The 20,190-nt window shown below is 38.0% G+C and overlaps 1 protein-coding gene across 3 annotated transcripts in view; it reads right to left on the bottom strand.

Annotated features, from left to right (window-relative positions):
• Positions 1-12,036, bottom strand: part of LOC126284277 (uncharacterized) — a 112,789-nt gene extending 100,753 nt beyond the window's left edge. Inside the window, exons 1-2 of one of the 3 annotated variants that reach the window (XM_049983094.1) lie at positions 11,930-12,036; positions 11,661-11,824 (exon numbers count right to left, since the gene is read on the bottom strand). In XM_049983094.1, the coding sequence (XP_049839051.1) occupies positions 11,661-11,744 (84 nt within the window). In that variant the 5' untranslated portion in view covers positions 11,745-11,824; positions 11,930-12,036. Of the gene's footprint in view, positions 1-11,660 lie in introns of all 3 variants that reach the window. The other 2 variants (XM_049983095.1, XM_049983093.1) reach the window with 2 other exon arrangements.
• Between the last annotated feature and the right edge of the window lie 8,154 nt (positions 12,037-20,190).

Raw genomic sequence — 20,190 nt, forward strand, 5'->3', positions numbered from 1 at the left:
CAACTCTGTTCGCACCAATACCCACAGAGCATCATTTACTTACAACTTTCAAGGAATATGATGCTTTAAACCCACAATTATTGTATGGTAGTGGATACTTGCCAATGACCTTGCCGCAGTGGTAATACTGGTTCCTGTCAGATCACTGAAGTTAAGTGCTGTCAGGCTGGGCTAGCACTTGGACGGATGACCATCCGGTCTACTGAACACTGTTGGCAAACGGTGTGCACTCAGCCCTTCATTGAGAAGTAGCGACTCCGGTCTCGGAAACTGACATACGGCCGGGAGAGCAGTCTGCTGCCACATGCCCCTCCATATCTGCATCCAGTGATGCCTTTGGGCCGAGGATGACATGACGGCTGGTCGGTACCTTTGGGCCTTCATGGCCTATTCGAGAGGAGAGTGAATGCTTAATGTCCTTTATAGCAAATATTCATAGTCAGTTGTATGCAATTTTAGATAAATATGACCATCCGGAAAAATTGGAGAATACATTCTATTCACTGTTTAAGTTTCCAGAGGATATAACATTTTGCAAAGCCTATTTCTCTGAACAGTATATTTTAAGAAAATGTGCACCTCTTTTGGTTTACAAGCATGTGAGCAATTGAAAAGACACCATCGATAATAAAAGACTTAATGTTCTTAAAAACAAAATTAGTACAAGGTTCAAAGCTGTATGATAGTTAAAAGAAAATTTTTATTGTGCACTTGAGAAATAAAAAGTAAGTTTTGTTTTCATTTCAATGTTTTTATCCACCTTTCCTATTTTTGGTACTTAAAACTGATGTCTCCTTTTCGTACTGAAGCATTTACACTCATAAGGTGCAGGAATATTTTTTAAGAAATTAATAGTCTCTAGGCAATTACTCAGAAATTACAGTCCTGAAACAAAGTTATAATAAATTTTAGAATTCTTCAGTAGTTAACACTGTGATAAAGATTTCTTTGTTGAATCTCTTTAACTGCTTATTATTCTCTTGACCCCACAGCTTGTAATATGTAAAAGTATGACATTATTCAGGAATATTTGTAGTCCAATTTAGCTGCTACAATTTTTATTTAGCTTGTGACACTTATTTAGACTAGAAGCTTGTTTCATCTTACTGTCGGTATCAAGCGTTGTGTCTAGTTCTTATGACACACAAGAAGTCCTGGAGCTTTTATATATTGATGGAAAACAATATAGGTGTGTCAGTTTGCGCGTCTATTTTTGACATTCGCGTCTGACCGTCGTTGCTTGAGAAAACATAATAGGAGCAGCGACTGTCAGACACAAACGTCAAAAATAGACTTGTAAAGTGACACACTTATACCAATTTCTATCAACATGTAAAAGCTCCAGGATGTTTCGTGCATCTAAAGAACTAGATGTAACACTTGAAACTGACAGTAAGTTGAAACAAGCTTGTAGTACAAATAACTGAAGCTAAATAAAATTGTTGCTGCTAAATTGGACCACAAATATTCCTGAATAATAGGTTTGTCATTGTTGTACTGCAATGTACTACAGCTGTGTTTAAATTATTTTAGTGCGATGCTAGCCACAATAATTACATAGCGTGACCAGAAAACTGAGATAAGAAAATTACAAAGGGGAAAAAAGATCTACAATGTATGTAAGCTAGGAGGGGTGCAACCCTCAATGTTTATTCTTTTTTAGTTCATCTCCATACCACTAGAGGTGTTGCTATCAGTCTGTGTTTGAATGGGTATCTGTAAATGTTGAAGTGCAATTAAAAATAATCAGGTGACGGCAATAAGTGTGAAGTGCTTCACACGCAGGCGAAGGGGATTATTTACCGGATTTATATCCTTTTCAAACGTGAATTTGAAAGCAGGCCTCTTACTGTTGACATCTGAAGACATGATAACCTTGTGGTGTAAGCAAGGGAACTGTAAAGAGAATTTTGAACAAAAGTGTCAGAACTGTAGAAACCACAGAAAAAGTTGGTTTCATGTTGCCTGGAAAGCATCAAAACCACAAGGAACCTGTAACACAAATGGATGGTTTCAACAACATGTTTCAATGTGCTCCATGTGAATGCTTAATATCTGACATCACAAAAACATGTTACAGTTATGCAGGAGAAAATTGGCTTCAATGGTAAGCACTTTGTCAATGTAAAGAATTTTAAGAGACTATGGTTGCAGATATGTTTAGAAGAGAGTTTTTAGTTCAAAGAAGTGACTTAAGTGCAGCATGAACTACATCCCATATAAAGATTTACAATACAAAAGGAGGAGACAATTCAGCAGTGTATTACCTTGGTGAAACACATGTCAATTAGAATCATTCCAGGAAGACATGCTGGAAAATGAGTGATTGTACTGGCATTTTTAAAGTTCTCATAGGAATAACTTCTTAGATAATTATTCCGCATGCTGACTCTTCTTATGGTTTTGCTTCTGAAAATAAACTTGTATTTACATGTAAGAAAAACAGCAGTGGCTACCATTTGGAAATAAACGCTGCCAGTGTCATGATGTGATTCACAATTCTTGTCGTACCTTGCTTCATTGCCAGTTATAATACAACTGTTATAGAAAAAACACCAAGTACAAACACCAGAAAAGCGGATATTTTTCCCTGGCTTAAAAATAAAAATATTAAGTACAGTATAAACCATACTTGTGTTGATCTTTTGATTGATATGATTTTGAGCCTCCCTACAATGACCTTGAGTTCACTAATCCGTGTATCTGTCATGATGCTCTCTATTAGATCAGGATTATTTGTGGCAAAGAGGTCAAGTGTGTTTTAGCAACCATTTACAATTTGTGTGGGCTCATGAACTAATTGTTCGACGTAACTCTCAGAGAAAGCATTTAGTACAATTTCGGAAGATGTTTTCTGTCTACCACTGGCTTCGAAAATTTATTTTCGCCAAAAAATCGAGGATAGATTGAAGCCTCCACCAATTATAACCGTATGAGTGGGGTTATTTGTAACGAGATTCAAGTTTTCTTGGAAGCGTTCAGCTATTACATCATCTGAATCGGGGGGGGGGGGGGGGGGGGGGGGGGGGGTCGGTAGAAGGAGCCAATTATTATTTTGGTGTGGCTGTTGAATATAACCTCTATCCACAGTAATTAGCAGGAACTATCTATTTCAACTTCACTACAAGATAAACTGTTACCAACAGACACAAACACACTACCACCTACTTTATTTAATCTATCCTTTCTGAACAATGTTTACACCTCTGTAAAAATTTCGGGAGAACTTAGCTCCGGCTTCAGCCACTTTTCTGCTCCTACAACGATTTCAGCTTCAGTGCTTGAAACTCTGGTAGTTTTCTAACATAGTCAGATGAAAGAGGTAAACAGATATGTTACGAAGGAGAGGCTGAGGATGGTGATAATGACAAACTTGTGATATTTTTTCTCTCCCCTTTTACAATAGCAACCATTTGTCTAATGCTAAAAAATGTAATAAATAGTTTCCCACCTGATTAAAAGACCAAACAGTGTTATCATGATTTACCGTGATAAAACGTGACTTTTAGAACATGTAACAATTGCCATCAGTTATTAAATTCTTCAGGGAAGAATAAAGTGATTTATTTAATGAGTACATGGAAATATTTATCTTACAATTATCTGTTTCTGGTTGTTCAATTTACCTGACCCTGATGTCCAAAGGGCCGATGTCAAATAATTGAAGAGAGTTCATGATGTTAAAAAGGGTCAATGTCCTCTTATGTCCTTTAGTTTGAAGTTGAAAACTCTAGAAGTGTATTATTTAAAAATAAGCTTTAGTTAAGATGATTTACTATAATGATAGTAGCACATAGGCCCAAACATATTGTTAATAGTTTCCAGAAAATATTCAGAAGCTTATAACTCAAAACTAAGATTATTTTTTTGGGGCCCTTTTAGAACCAAGCCACAGATTTATGCCCGGGACCCATCAGTTGGAGCTCTACTTTTGTGGTGAACTTGACAGCGTTCGGTGATGTAAAACACGAATGTATTTACAATTGCAGTGGCTATGGGCTGCAAAGGGAAAAGAAAAAGGAAGCGACAATAGGTGAAAAGGGGTTTGGAAGCTCTTCTATGTGCAGCTATGTGAACATCCTAACAAAACTTGCAGCAGTGCCAGATGACTATCCCAACATCTTTTTAACTTTTAAATATAACACTTATTAAAATATACACAAATATAACCTTGGAGTCTCATGGAAGACAATGTATTTCTTCTTATATTTACCACACTTTTTTGAAATTTTTTAAAATATTTTGTTTACATATTTCTCATGTACATTTAATCATGCTGAAACAATTTTTGGTTGGTCACCTTAACTTGTCGAATTTTAGTAGCAATTTTCAAAAGATGTTACACTGTTATTTACTAAAACGTATTGATTTCAAAAAACAAAAAAAATTGAAATTTTAAAAACTGGATTGAATCTACTTATATTTTCAGAAAGGACACAAAAAGTAAAATAATTTAGTATTTTTGGAAAAGTGAAAGCATTTAAAGATTTTCTTATAATACCACACAAAAAAATTACTTTTTACTACAAAAATTACCCAAATCCTCTTACATCATAGTTACAGGCTCTTATAAAATAGGTATAAATTGAAAACTAATCAAATCTGTTCCCAGGACTTTTATTTACTCACTATAAACTACATTTATTTCATATAATGTTAAATAAATTTTAGACCATTGAATTCTAAGACAATTAATTAACCATTAAGTGAAAAACGTAAATGTTCTACTTCATAGAATCTCTGCAAACCATTGTACGATGTTCCTCATACATTGCAGATCGGCATGATGTACAGAGGTGGTTTGTTTTCCGACCTCTTGTTTGAGGGCAGAAGGAGCAGCGTTGTTTTCTAGGTGGCTCGACGACATTTGAAACTTGACGTTCTGCTGGAATCTGCGGTATTTCTCGAATAGCAAGTCTGATTCCTCTCTGAATCGTTGGAATTTCCAGTCGTTCATAGAGCCATGGTTCTTTGCCAACATCGGCAAATACTTCCTTCGGATGAGTTTACGATTTTTTGTATTCAAAAGGTGCAGAACCATAGAGTTGACGCCACACTGACCCAACATTCCAAAAAATAATCTTACCGGCCAACGTTTCATTCTCTGGCTGACACTGTAGCCGTGGCACAATTTGTCAAAACTATCAGTCCCTCCTTTTGTTGAGTTATAGATAAAAGCTATTTCAAGTTTATTGGTCTCTGCATCTACATTTGCACTGTGATGCATTGTCGAGAGCCACATACCATTCTTCTTCTCTTTTGGGCTATAAGAAACTAAGGTCTTCATATGGTCAAAAGCAAATAAAGATTCTCCTGCAGGTTTAGATTGCAATATTTTAGAAGGTGTCACAGTTTTGTCAGCTCTCGTTGTTCCAACCATTGTTAGTTTGTGGTTGACAATCATTTTGTTGAACAGTTGTCTTCATAATATTACGATTTGTCCCATATACTGACTCAGTTAGCTTCCTTATATAATACATGGGTACAGGTTCGGTGTTCAGGATTTTTACTTTTCCAATGTAAGGAATTGCGTTTAACAGTGTTCATCAATGGTACAGTGCTGAAATGGTGTGTAATAAGCAATACAGTGCTCCACAAAAGTGTCCCGCAAATATCGTATCGCAGCCAAATGATCATCAAGCAAGTACTTATAAAGCCAAATTGAGGTAAGGACATAGTAGCTCTGTAAATAGAAAACCCTAACTCAGTTGACCAAAGTTCAGAAGCTTCCAAATATTTTCAGGTGTTCCTCCTCTTTAGCAGCTCGCTTAGGACCAGTTAAATGCATTACCAGGTTTCTTTCTGCAACTCTTCCATGGCGTACTGGCTGTTTGGTGGACCAAATATATGACGTCTTTTTGTTCCTCCCCCGAATCAGATGTCTATTTCGTTGGTGTTCCTCATTTTCCTGCTATCATCTTTGTCACCATCTTATTGACTATCTTCATTTTCTATTTCACGAGGCTCACCACTATTCCGTGCATCATTAGGTTCACTAATAACCAGCTCATCATCTAAATCCTCATCTTCAAGAACGACATCTGGATCAGAATCAGTATCACCACCAAATAAGCTTTCTGAATCTTCTTCCTCACTTGCTTCTAACAAAGCTAGAATTAAGTCTGGCCTATCACGTAAATTTTCTGCCATTTTGTTAGTACAAACTGATGAAACTCAAATGTAAACAAAAACTTACAACTTAAAAAACGCACACGTTAATATAACGCTGGGGTCCAGCAGACCCCACAGCAGGTTGTTTGCTCTGCGGGCAACCGGGTGCAGACTGACAGCTGGCGGGCAATAGAGCAAAATCATCACACGGATGCCAACAGAATATACATACAGGGTGCGTTCCGAAAGTAATGCAATTATTTTTTTAAAGTAATTTATTGAACAGATTTGCACAAACACTTAAAATTCTTCAAAGTACTGTCCTTGGGCCTCTACACGTTTTTTCCAGCGACTCTGCCATGACCGGTACGCGCCCTGGAAGGCGTCTTCTGGGACCTCTCGCAAGGTCTTCGTCACGGCGGATTGGATCTCGTCTATGGACGAAAAACGGGTTCCTTTCAGGGCTGACTTAATCCTAGGAAACAAAAAGAAGTCAGCTGGGGCGAGGTCAGGACTATAGGGGGGGAGGGGGGGGGGCAGCGTTGGCACCTGGTGTTTGGCCAGGAACTCGCGGACTCGTAGCGCGTTGTGGCAAGGCGCGTTGTCGTGATGGAGTTGCCAGGTAGCGGAGATGTCCTTTCTCGTCCTGACGACCCTTTTGCCGAGTCTTTCCAGCACATCCACGTAGTAGGCAGCGTTAACTGTCTGTCCTTGAGGAACAAACTCCTTATGGACCACTCCTTTGCTGTCGAAAAAGACAATGAGCATTGTTTTCACTTTTGATTTGCTCATTCTTGCCTTTTTGGGCTTGGGGGACTGATCAGTGTGCCACTCAGAGCTTTGGCGTTTTGTTTCTGGGTCGTATTCAAAAACCCAGGTTTCATCACCAGTGATGACGTTGTCCAAATAATCAGGTTCAATTTCAACACGTTGCAAAAGTTCACTTGAAATTTCCGCTCGGTTGGTCTTTTCGTCGTCTGACAACACCTTGGGCACGAGCTTGGCGCACACTTTCCTCATCGCTAAATCTTCAGTAACAATGCGAAAAACAACAGTAGACGACAAGTTCAGTTCATTGGCAACCATCCTGATACTCAATCGACGGTCAGAGTCCAACAGTTGTCGCACACGAGCCACATTGTTGTCGGTTTTGCTGGTTGACGGCCGCCCAAAGCGTTGTTCGTCGTGAACCTCTTCCCGGTCTTCCTTAAAGGCCTTTAACCACCTCGAAACTTGTGAGTAGGACAGAGCAGAGTCCCCGTAAGCCTCACGAATCATTTTGTTAGTCTCCTCAAAAGATTTGTTCAGTGTAGCACAAGACTTAATCGCGTAACGTTGGTCGATCGTCGATTCCATTTTTTCTGTGACACGGTCGGCGCGCAGAGGTTTACAATAACAGACGTCCTGCCGCTTCCACAGCTCGGAGAGCACTGAAACCGGTTTCGCGGCAAAGCTTAGCGTCCCCCCCCCCCCCCCCCCCCCCACCTACTCCATGTGGCCCGCTCCCACTCCGACTACTAGGAGCGGCGCGGGAAATTCAATTGCATTACTTTCGGAACGTACCCTGTAGGAGTAAAATACCCGTACCTTTTCTTTTCAAAGAGAAATAACTTGAAAAGGAAAGGGTGGGGTGTCCTGGGCCCCATGGTTATATTTAAAGGTTAACAGAAGTTGCAGCAAAGCCGGATGAGTATCTGAATGTTTAAAGGATGAATGGAGACTCTTTCAACGAATACGTGAACTTCGTTAAGCTCTGCTGTGCAAACCATCATAAACGCTCTCAGGTTGTCCATATTATTGCGCAGTACTCAGTACTGCGCAATAAATATTGAGCATGTGACAGCCCCTTAATACTGATACCGTACTAATAAGATAGCTGCTTGAAACTAAACAGTAACGTTGCGACTAACGAAGTTTACAGATTCTCTATACATATTTTAGTGAACTTATAAATCAGTCTATTGTTATAGGTTGACAAGTGTTATTGGTGTTGTAAAGTGTTCATTTGATTACACTTAATTATTAGTTCTCAATGTAGCAGCAATAATTGTAAGAGAACACACACACACACACACACACACACACACACACACACACACACACACACACAGAGAGAGAGAGAGAGAGAGAGAGAGAGAGAGAGAGAGAGGACTTAGTTTTGAGGTTATTTGCACTTAACGTGGATGCTATTTCTTTCATCGGTTTCCAAATGCCGAAATTTCGCACAAACACGTGCCGCCACCACCGAACACGAAATTCTAAGAAGTGCAAGGGCTGTGTTATATTACGGAAATACAGAATGACGCCAGCTAGCGCTTGTAGTGCCGTGGCAGTGAACGTCGTAAAAAAAAACCCCGGCAAAAATTCCTATTGTTGCTTTGCAAAATGGAGTACTGGATGATAATATTTACCATTTACACTTTATGGAGTGCAAATTACAAGAGTTCACGCGAGATTTTAGATTTTCTGCTTGGGAAACTGCAGCGATAAGGCTGGCAATAAATTTCGTTAGCTACTAAATGGCGACTTATATACCAGTTTGAACTATTTATTTCTCCTCATTGTAGTGACTATTCCTGAAACTGAGAAATATTGGAAGGAAGTTCTTAGTCATTATGTGAAGGTTAATTAGCTTTCAATGCATCATTTGTATCTTATTTGTTTAAATAACTTTAATCATGAAAGATATGTCAGTTAATATTCTCGCACCCGACAAATTTGGGAATTTCATAGATGCCAGAATAAACTAGAACAGAGGTTGTATTGTTCAATTGTGTACTGTATGTGTACCACTGTACTTCATTTCAATATTTAGAACTTCTTTGAGGAGCTAAACATACCACATCACTTCTTTTGTTCAAATGTCAGGTACCCTAGTTGTTGTGTTTAAGTCGCCACAGTTTTCATACAAGAACAAACTTTTTGTAAATTTTTGGCTTATTCTTCTCAATTGTTCCTATTTCTAAGCTTTACTGTATCTCATTCTACAAATATGTGATCGGTGACCTCTTAAATGCTACTTGACGCTCAGGACAACAGATCTCGAATTTTTATTCAAATAATCTTCAGAAGGAGCACTCTATTCGACTTTCGTCTTTGTCTGTAATCATCTATAAAATTAAGCGTGCTTCCTTTGGAATCAAAAGACATTATTGCACATAATTCGCTTCACGGCATAACCTGAACACTTAAGACTATCAAACACATATGGGCCTCAGTTATCTATCATCTGCTAAAAAGCAACAACGATTCTCACAGAAGGCGGGTAGTAATGCGCTTTACGCACGGCCTCGATTTCCAGGAAATTACTCCTGCAATTACGCGCAATGCTGAAGACGAAAAAGGCATGGTGTGGGCGAGCGGCCCCTGCACGGTCAATAATACTGCACAACAATATTGTGCAATAATACTGTGGTTCATACTGTTGACGAGAAAGACGCTGCTGCTGTGATAGAGGCTCTACTTTGTTGCACGGTGGACGAAGGACAAGGAGCGTTAAAGATCTCTCACGAAACTTGTTGATGGAATTGAGGTTAAAAAGGATTATCATAACTTCGTGTGTTTTGATGTTCCAACATTTGACACATCACTGGAAATGGTTAGCAACATACTTAACGGTACCCATGCATATGCATTTGCTCCTCCCCTTCCCTCTTGGAATCTCTTTGCAGTGTTTTTATTCATTACAAAATTATTATAAACTTGCAGATGTAGTTTCCTGTGATTCCGCTAAATCTCTCGTTTAGTCAAATGTGACACTGCGAGGCTTATCTCAGTTACAATACTACCGCTTTAGCAATTGCTGAATGATCGATTATTTGTTGTTATTTGTTGTATCGAAATAATGACAGTGTAACAAAAACTGTGTGGACAACCAGCACTGGTTTTCTGGGATATTAAGTTTTTCTATAAAAACTGACCGCCTCTTTACGTGAAAAATATAAATTTTAGAGTCCTTTAGCGCCCCCTCATTCCTGGTTAAGTATCCACGGACACTGAAATCCACGTGATCAGAAAACAAAATACTATAATGAGGCACGTAATTCCACTACAGCAGCGATTGCCTATTATGCTACAACACCTTGCCATTGGAAATTCTTTCGAAGACTTTAAATTTTCAAGTGCAATGTCAACTTTAAGTATTTGGCACATAATTATACAAACGTGTCAGCAAATAATACGATTATCTGTGGGCAGGTAATGTATACACACACACACACACACACACACACACACACACACACACACACACAATTATCCATATATTATTTTTATAATTTTGCATTAATTATTTCAAAAACCATAGTCATTTGTGGCCTTTCCTTTTATTTTCTGAGTATGATTCATTCTTAATATTTCTATTGTTGTACTCAAATGCCCTGAGATATCACAATGCTAGCAATTATATACACATTTCGATGTACTCTAATTATAAACGCTCTTTCCTCTAGTTTTGAACTCACTTGCAACACCATAACAATAACGTACAGTGAACAAAAGATATCCGGTGTCTGTAGCACGAGCGAGACTTCAATGGCTACTGTGCAACACTTCCCATTGACGGCACGTTTCCGGAGAGCACAAAATATTTCAGAAGTTTTTTTATGTTCTCAATTTCATGGCGCGGTCTCTCAGTTTCACCCCTACACATTCAATGTTACTGCGTTTCCGGTAATATTGGGCAATATTATTGACCGTCTAGAGGCAGCTTTATGCACGGTCTTCACATCTAGAAAAATGCGCATGCGTAGTTGCGCTATTGGAAGTTTATACGCATGCGCAAAATTTAACGCAAAAACTGCATGTGTGGGCGCACCTCAATACGAACACCAAGCGTTCTGTCTTTCCAGTTCGGGAAGAACATCACTGGCAGTAATTCAACAAACACACCTGCTTAGCATGCTTACTGGTTGCTCAATACGATACTATTCGTTACTCAGCAACAAGTTTACTTCTCAAAGATACTTCATTTCTGTAAATGTACCCTACGTTATATAACACTTTCGTGACTTTTAAAAAAAAAATAAAAAATGTTTAAGCGGGAATCACTCACTATATATATACGGATCAACGAACTTCACACCCAGAATTACTGGTAAACCGTGCAGTACAGAATAACAGCAAAAAATATCACGTAATCTACACCTGACGGACTGGCTGGCCTCACGAAAATAACGTCATATGTACCTTATCTGAAGTAAAAAACCCCGAAATTTAAAGTCAGACGCCAAAATGTCAAAGTTCAAACATTATGAAACAAAAACAATTATACAACTACGGAGCAGATGTTTTGCAAGTGCCCAAACTCTCAAGTGCCTTGGTGGACTGTCAGCAATAAGCACGGCTATAGTGATTTTTCATCGAAACAAAATGAAACGATTCATCTGTCTCCAAATCAAACACAGTTACGTGCAGCAGAATAAATCTTGTAGCAAAATACAGTAATATCGGTCAGTATCTTACTTTGTTAATTACATATACAAGAATAACACAACGAAATTTGAAATAACTAACAGTCTCGAAAATAAGATTTAATTTGGGTGACTCACGTGCTTCTTCAGCTGCTCCAATAGGACACAACAGTACTGGACAGATGGCCCCGAATTAACAGGAACTATCGGCTTCTGTTCCATAAATGCCAGTACTGTCCAAATTACAAGAAAACACTAATTCCTTTCTTTTTAAAAAGCCGTGTTATGCTAATCAGAGCGACCTACGACATACGAACAAGCGACTGTGACACTAACTGTTGATTCAACGACGTATAACAATACAAACATTCGCTTGTAAACACAATAATCAGTAAAAGCATTGTTACCCGAGGCTGCAAGACGACGATGTAATTGAGAACGAATAAGAATTTGTATCTCTGTACAGAGATGGGTATCATTGTAGTCGTAAATTTTCAGAGAAGTTTAATACAAGCAAAGAAGAAACAACTGAAAGCAGCATTATTCTCAAACACCAGGCTGTTCAACTTGCCGGTTATTTGTAAATGAAAACTGGAAGGTCGGCGGAAGTGTGTGTTAAACGTTAGTGCAGTAAGGATTAGTGTGATCTGTTGTGTTTTCGATTTCACCATATGCTGGTAACAAATAGTTCCATGCAAACCGTTAGAAAGCGTTTTTAGTACGGTACCGTATATGCATTGTTTTATTATATTTATGTTCTTGTCTTTGAAGTTAACCCAATGTGCAACATGCAGTACTCGAGTCCTCGGAATACACTGTTGTGTGTTTGCACTTCCCTTCGCCAAACCTACAGTCGCCCGTAGAAAATGTGGCCCATCGCCCCCCTCTGAAAGACGTTGAAAATATAGCCTAAATAGTACGTTACAGGTAGCTGACTTTTCATGTCTACCACATTGAAAAACAAATTCGCCTTCATTGAGAATTATTTCTCTGACACAGTGACACTGGAAGAGAAAACCCACAAAAAAACTGCGTGTAATCAATTGCAGGGCTTTTCCTATTGGTTTATTCTATTGAAGAGTGAATTCTTGGAGCAAAAGCCTATCAGCTAAACTACCGGTAGTTAGAAACACTGTCTGTTTGCAGAGCATGCTCTGAAAAGTAGAATATAAGATATTGAAATGTGTTCACTTCAGAATTTAAAAAGTCAATAAACAGAAATTTGTTGTCGTCTTATCTTCTGGAGCGATCTTGCAGCTATAACACCGATTCCCGAAACAAGTTAAGCGTTGTCGATCCTGGCTAGTATTTGGATGGGTCTGCCGAGCGGGGGTGCACTAAGCCTTTGTGACTTGCTTGAGAAGTAACGGCTCCAACCACGAAAGCTGATAACTGCCAGAGAGTTCACTTTTTACGTAAGTTCCCCAATCGTACTGTAACCATACGCGGAGAATTTAATCATCCAACAACTAATTGGGAAATTTTTAGTTTAATTAGTGGTGGGCGTGATAAAACACCCTGTGAAACTTTACTAAATGCCATCTCTGAAAACTACCTAGAACAGATAGTTCGGATCCCCACTCATGATGGAAATATATTGGATCTCATCGCAACAAATAGATGTGACCTCTTTGAGGGTACCCACATCGAAACTGTTCTCAGTGACAGAAAATTAGATACAAAATCAGTAATGTCATATCTCAGTGAGGAACTTGAAACTATCAGCACCGGTCATAAGCATGTAGGGGAACCCTGGCTCCCACATTGACCTCACAATGGACGTACCCAGTAGAACAGTTCATAATGGGAGGGAACCACAATGGTACGTAGTCACAGCACAGAAACTTGATGGAGATTACTGCATGAGAGATGTAAAACAAAATATAGGGCTATAGATAGAAAGATATTAAATGAAACATATTTGGCTGTCAAGAGAGCAGTGTGTGATGCCTTCAATGCTTACCACGGCTGAACATAGTCAAATGACGTTTCACAAAATCCAAAGAAATTGTAATTGTATGCAAAGCCTGTTGGTGGCACCAAAGTTAGTGTCCAGCTCCTAGTGCATGAGACAGGAACTGAAGATGAGCGTAGCACACGATTACTGCATGCACAAACGCATTCAATCCATCATTCTTCCCACACTCCATATGTGAATTGGATGGAAAGAAACACTAATTAACTTGTACGATAGGACATACCCTCTGCCATGCACTTCACAGTGGTTTGCACAGTACAGATGAAGATGCAGATGTAGGGGGTAGGAGTGCTTAGACCTGGGGGTATGGGACATTTTTAATGTTTTGGAAGACAAATGGTAACTTGTAAGCAGCCATAAAAAAGCTCCAGTTCCAACCCTGTTAAAAACCTGCAGAACATTGACTTTTGCATCATTTTCTTGTAATAAAAATGCTTGATAACAATATATTTTTCCCTTTCTGTGAGTATTGGAGGGGACTAACTTGGAAAGCTTCATGACACCATCTGTAGAAGCTGTTGTTTACAGGAAATGTATATGAGCCCAGAGAACTGTGTTCCTATGGAAATGCAGGAATAATGATGAAGGATTGACTCATGGTTAAAGAATTTGCAGTTAACTCCAACCTAAATAAATGTAACACATTTTACATATACATATATAATGAATCATTACTGTTTACAATGTTGGCAATTAATCACTGTCTGAAACAGTAATAATCATGAAATATCTAAGAATTTCCATTTAGAATGTCCTAAAATGGAATGACCATGGGGAAAACAGTTTCCTGGGCAATGTTCATTGTAAGAATCCTAAGAAAATGTAATTCGTCCATGAAGGAAGTGGCTTACAAAACACTTGTTCTAACAGTTCTTGAGTTTTGTGCAACAGTTTGGGACCCTTAGCAGTTACAAGTGATAAAGGAGATAGAGAAGATATAAGAAGAGTGTCACATTTCATCACAGATTTGTTTAATAAGTGTGAGTTACGGAGATGCTCATAAAACTACAGTGTCACACACTACTAGAGAGAGAATTGGGTATCACTGCGGGTGTTCAGTTTTAAAATTTCTAGACTAGAGCTTCCAAGAAGTGCTAGGGTATCTGTTACTCCCTTACACAGAAAACACCAAATGTAAAATGACTCATTTCACATCATTAAGATTTTTGTAGATGACACAAGTATTGCAATAAATAGTATGTCGAGTGTAGTTCTAGAAGGATCTGCTAATGATATTTTCATGGATATTAATAAATGGTTTAAAGCCAACTCATTGGCATTAAACTTTGAAAAGACTCATTACATGCAATTCAGAACCTGTAAGAGGTTTCCACCCAACATATGCATAAAGTATGAAGAAGAGCAGATAGAAGAGGTTGACAGTCTTAAATTCCTGGGATTACAACTTGATAATAAATTCAGTTGGGAGGAGCACACCACAGAACTGCAGAAACGCCTTAACAAATCTGTATTTGCAATTCGAGTGTTAGCAGACATAGGCGACATAAAAGTGAAAAAGCTTGCATACTTTGCCTACTTTCATTCCATAATGTCATATGGTATAATATTTTTGGGTAACTCTTCAAGTCAAACAAAAGTTTTCAGAGTCCAAAAGCGTGTAATACGTATTATTTGTGGAGTAAACTCACGGACGTCTTGTGGAAACCTCTTCAAAGAACTGGGTATACTAACTACTGCATCTCAGTATGTTTACTCTTTAATGAAATTTGTCCTAAATAATATATCTCTTTTTTCCAACAAACAGTTCAGTTCATACATATAATACCAGGAACAAAAATGATCTGCACAAGGACTTAAAAGAACTTACTTTAGTTCAAAAAGGGGTCCACTACTCAGGGACACTCATCTTCAATAATTTGCCAGCAAACATAAAAAATTTAGTTACAAATTAAGATCAGTTTAAAAGGAGCCTGAAAGACTTACTAGTGGCCAACTCCTTCTACACCATTGACGAATTTTTTAATAGAAACAAATGATCTGTTGTATATATTTATACTATTAGTATTGTTATTTCAGCCTTTTTTTTTTTTTAAAAAAAAAAAAAAAAAAGAGGGTGACATGTTCCACATCCACAAGGATCTCCTCAACACAGATCTATGGAACGAAAAACTAATCTAATCTAATCATACACAATGATCCACGGAATATAAAACTATCCAACTAGTGAAATCCCTATGATGGGAAAATTAAAAGCTCTCACTGAAGCTTACCAACAGTTATTCTTCCCACAAACCATTCATGAACAGGATAGGAGGAACATGATAGTGGTACTAGAAGTGTCCTCTGCTACACACTGTAAAATGACATATAGATGTAGAGGTATATCTTTTTTATTTATATATACATCCGGAAGCTTGACAGTGTGTGTAACATAATGGCCTTAATGTACCTGGGACTGACTTTGTTTAAGTTTATTCTATATTGTATGGTCACACTTTTCTATGTTAGCTTGCAGATGTGCATGTATAGTGTCTTTGTTTTTATGAATAGCTAATTCCTTTAATGGCAATGATACACAAAACACTGCAAAAAGTAGCTGAAACAGCTCTTCTCACCAAAATGATGTACACCAGCCATACTGAAGTGTAGAAAATATGTAGGCCTCTTTCACAACTAGTATTCCTTTTATTGAAACTAAATCAGGATGGGTGAATAGAAAACTAGAAGCCTCAACATAATAAGCTGTATAGTGACTTTTCCATTAAACCTTACAGGCATGAAGAGAATTAGTTTGTATTAGTAATGACTGGACACAGATAGATAATATCTTCTAGTGACTAATATCACCTGTTTGCACAACCAGAAGAATTTGACTGTTGCATCAACTTGACCTGCTATGTCCTTAATCAAAGGGTCACAACTTCATAGCTGGTTCACTTTGCTCTCCAATTTTTGTTTGAGTTTCTGCTGCCCAACCTTATCGAACTCCACTACTCTCGTGGTATTACATATCCTGTACATATGATCTTTGATGGTATTATTCAATAACAATTTAAATACTCAGCTCTTTCTACAAAGACTTAGAAGAATATTAAATATGAATGCACAAATTTTCATTGAGTTGACAATTCACGCACTTGGTGTAAAACTGGTAAATCATAGCATTCCAGCAATAAGAATAGAATACCTACTATTTGTATATTATAAGAATATTCTAAAATTATGGGATGTGAATGTCACATTTACTGTCATTTTTTGGGGTTTCAGCAAGATTCCAGGGAGGAGTAAACTTTAAGCAGCATTAAAAATAGGGTCTGCCCCTGGGTGACATCTCCCATCAGACTGCGTATCACTGGCTTCATGAGGTTGCTCTGCTAGACTGTGTGTGACTCCAAATTGATACCACTTGCGCAAAAGAACCTTGTGTCTTGGTGAATGTTTTCTTTACAATTGTGTGTAGATCCAAGAACAGTGGTACATTGTCTACTTTGTGGATGAATCACAGTTAAGTCAGGGGAATGATTTCACTACATATTCATTGGGACACTCCTGGTAAAGTGACAGATCTGCCTATATTGTGAAAAGGGGTATATATGATAGCACTAGGCCTCTCCTCTTGAGTAGTATCATCTTAGTAACAGTGAAGACTATGGTGTGTGGGGGTGCAGTGTGGTTCATATGGATCTAGGCTCCTGTTGGGTGACAATACCCAATCACACAGGTTTGACAAGTACTTGCAACATAACAACATCATTTGTCTTGAGAGAACAGTTTGCTACCCAAACTTAAACTCAGTCGAACATGTGTGGGATGCTCTAGAGACTAGACCAAAAAATTGCCACTATGCCATTTCTGACCTACAGATAGCACTCATCCAATAATGAGGAGTGTTGCTGAAAGTTATCCTGGACAATCAGATCCATTGTATGGGGACTCGTTGTGTGTCCTATATTACCATGTTAATGCAAAACATAATGCATTGACACACTGTATATCTTCAGCAGAGGGATGACATGAACTAGGAATAAACTATACATTTTTGGAACTACAGGCCTCAGTACATTTCATATTTAACTTCCTTCACCATAAAAGTCTGCATTAATGGAGATTTGAAGCGGCCGTTCTTTTTTATGTACTGGTACTACTCTTCCCATTACTTAATATCTACTTGAAGCAACTTGAAAACAAGAGATGTCCTGAACTTCTTAGAGTCACATCTGCCTCTATTCTCAAATATTGTTCTAGGAAATCTTCCTTATGCTACTACCCTGATTTCAGAATCAGTAATTCATACGTAAAAATTTATATATAATTGTTTTTTCAGGCAATTTTCTTATTTAAATCAACACTTTCTGCTGTTCAGTGGCAATCTAATGATATCAAACCTGTTTCTTCAATTCATTCACTTGGTTCATTCATCCATTAATTTGCTATGTTTTGTAGCTTTCATCGGAAAAAAAAATCTCTTCAGGGATGTGAAACTAATCAGGGTAGAATGTGACTTCCGTAACTTCCCCAATAAAACATAATATTGTTTTATTTTCAGATTTGGTACCAGCTCCTGTATTCAGCCAAACATGATATTTCATTAGTCCACTCAAATAATGTGCTGTGCTGCATCTCGTTGAACTGATGTCACCTGAGAGATGAACCTGTATCTACATCTAGAAGAAATAATATGACCATTTCACAGAAATCTCTGTTATGGCTTTCAGTCACAAGATTTCTGAGCATACTGATGCAGTAGCTGTGGTACTCTGCCACTCCAAAAAGTTTCAGTATTGGATTAATAACAATTAGAGAAAAGATAGGGTGGAGGTTTTAATGTTTCAAGCATTCGACAGTCTCCTCCCACTTCATACAACCAAGTGAAACTGTCAGGTGATAATTTTTTCCAGAATAGAATCGTCTGCATTTTGTATTTCAATCAAGTCATGTTAGGCATCCATGATTGTTGTGTTTTTTAGGGGCTCAATAAGTGAGAAACACATTTTACACACAATTCTCTCTTCTTCAGAACATTCTGGAGAATGTCCTGATACTTGATTTAGTGACTACCTAACACTGTATGCTTACTGCTGGCTGACTGAATGCACATCTGTTGTTTGCAGTCATTAATTTAAGCTGGCACTGTAATTACTGCAGTGATGTTGCTTAGGCACTAGGAATAAAATGTCTCGGAAGTTTTTGGGCAGATGATGTAAGTCCTTTATTAGCCATAGTTGTTTTATTTTAACAGATTAGAATATCAACAATATTACAAAAATTATAGCTTGCTGCTCACCCACCACAAAGATGAGCGCGCGCAAGCACACACACACACACACACACACACACACACACACACACACACACACACACACAGAGTCACATCTCACACATACATGACTGCTCCCTCTGGATACTGTGGCCAGAATGCAGTTGTTTCATGGCAAGCAGGATAGCAATCTCAGAGTAGTGATCTGTCATTTCCTAATAATGTTGTTAAAACTAAGTTGTTTCGGAGATATATGCTGATGTATTCATGATCTGTTCAAATGATCTTATCTGGTTTTAATTCATTTGATACCAACATTACGTTTGTCTTGTAAGTTGAAAGTAATAGAAAGCTCTCATTTTTTACTGTAGTGGTTTTAAGATGAAACTTTAGAACATTGCAATTAACACGAGTGCTATCTTCTGTATTAATGCACTATGATCCTTACTATGTCACCACAAAGAGTTATTCCACCTCTGGCACTGACACTTTTAAGAAAAAATTATACAAACTATCTGTATAAAGAAAATTGATATAGTGAGAAGCAGATTTGAGCCTTGCAGTTTGGACCATTGTCAGAAACACACAAATATCACTCTGATTCCTACTTTATTCCAATAATGTGTCTTCAAAAATTGATAGAATTTTTAAAAAAAGATTTCCTATTAAATATGTGTTTTATTTGCCAGTTAAACTTGTTCTCTTTGGCTTTGATAACATTATCTAAGGCAATAGGCAATGAAATTCAGTGTCACAGTAGGAAGATTTATTTCAACCAGATTATTTGCAATACCTGGGATAGGTGTTTGGAATATTGTAATCTCCAAAGGTTACAACATCCTTAGAAATCCATAGTGATATATGCACTGTTAACAGAGAAATACAGGACAATATTTGTTGAAATGTAAATAATAGCCCCACTTTTGTCGATCTGTCTTAAAATAACAAACTGAAATTATTTATTTTATTTATTAATTTATTAACCCTCCCAGAGAGCTATGTGCATTAGCATTCTGATTTGGGTAGCCTGGATTGAATCCACCTGGTTGATTAACAATGAGGGCCAGTGTGCTGGGCAACATGGATCTGGTTTTTAGGCAGTTCGCGACATCTGACTAGGTGAACACCCAGGTGATACCCATCTCCCACGTCAGCTAAATGATTTGCAGGCAGTTTGAAACTGTACTTACAATTTCACATGAATAACACATTGGGTTCACAAATCTTGTTCTGGGAGGAGTGTACAGGTGATGACAGGAAGGGTATCCAGTCACTCTCTACCACTAACAGTGCCAAATCCAGAGTAACATGCTTACTGCATGAGAGGTACAGGATAAGATTAGGAAAAAAAAAAGAAAGATTTACTTATTTATTCTTTCATCCAGAAATCATCCCACAGTCACAGTCATATATTATATGATCTGCCATCATAACACAATAGAAATAAATAACTCAAAACACACAAACACAGA

This window comes from Schistocerca gregaria, chromosome 8 (assembly GCF_023897955.1).
Source record: "Schistocerca gregaria isolate iqSchGreg1 chromosome 8, iqSchGreg1.2, whole genome shotgun sequence".
Taxonomy (NCBI): domain Eukaryota; kingdom Metazoa; phylum Arthropoda; class Insecta; order Orthoptera; family Acrididae; genus Schistocerca; species Schistocerca gregaria.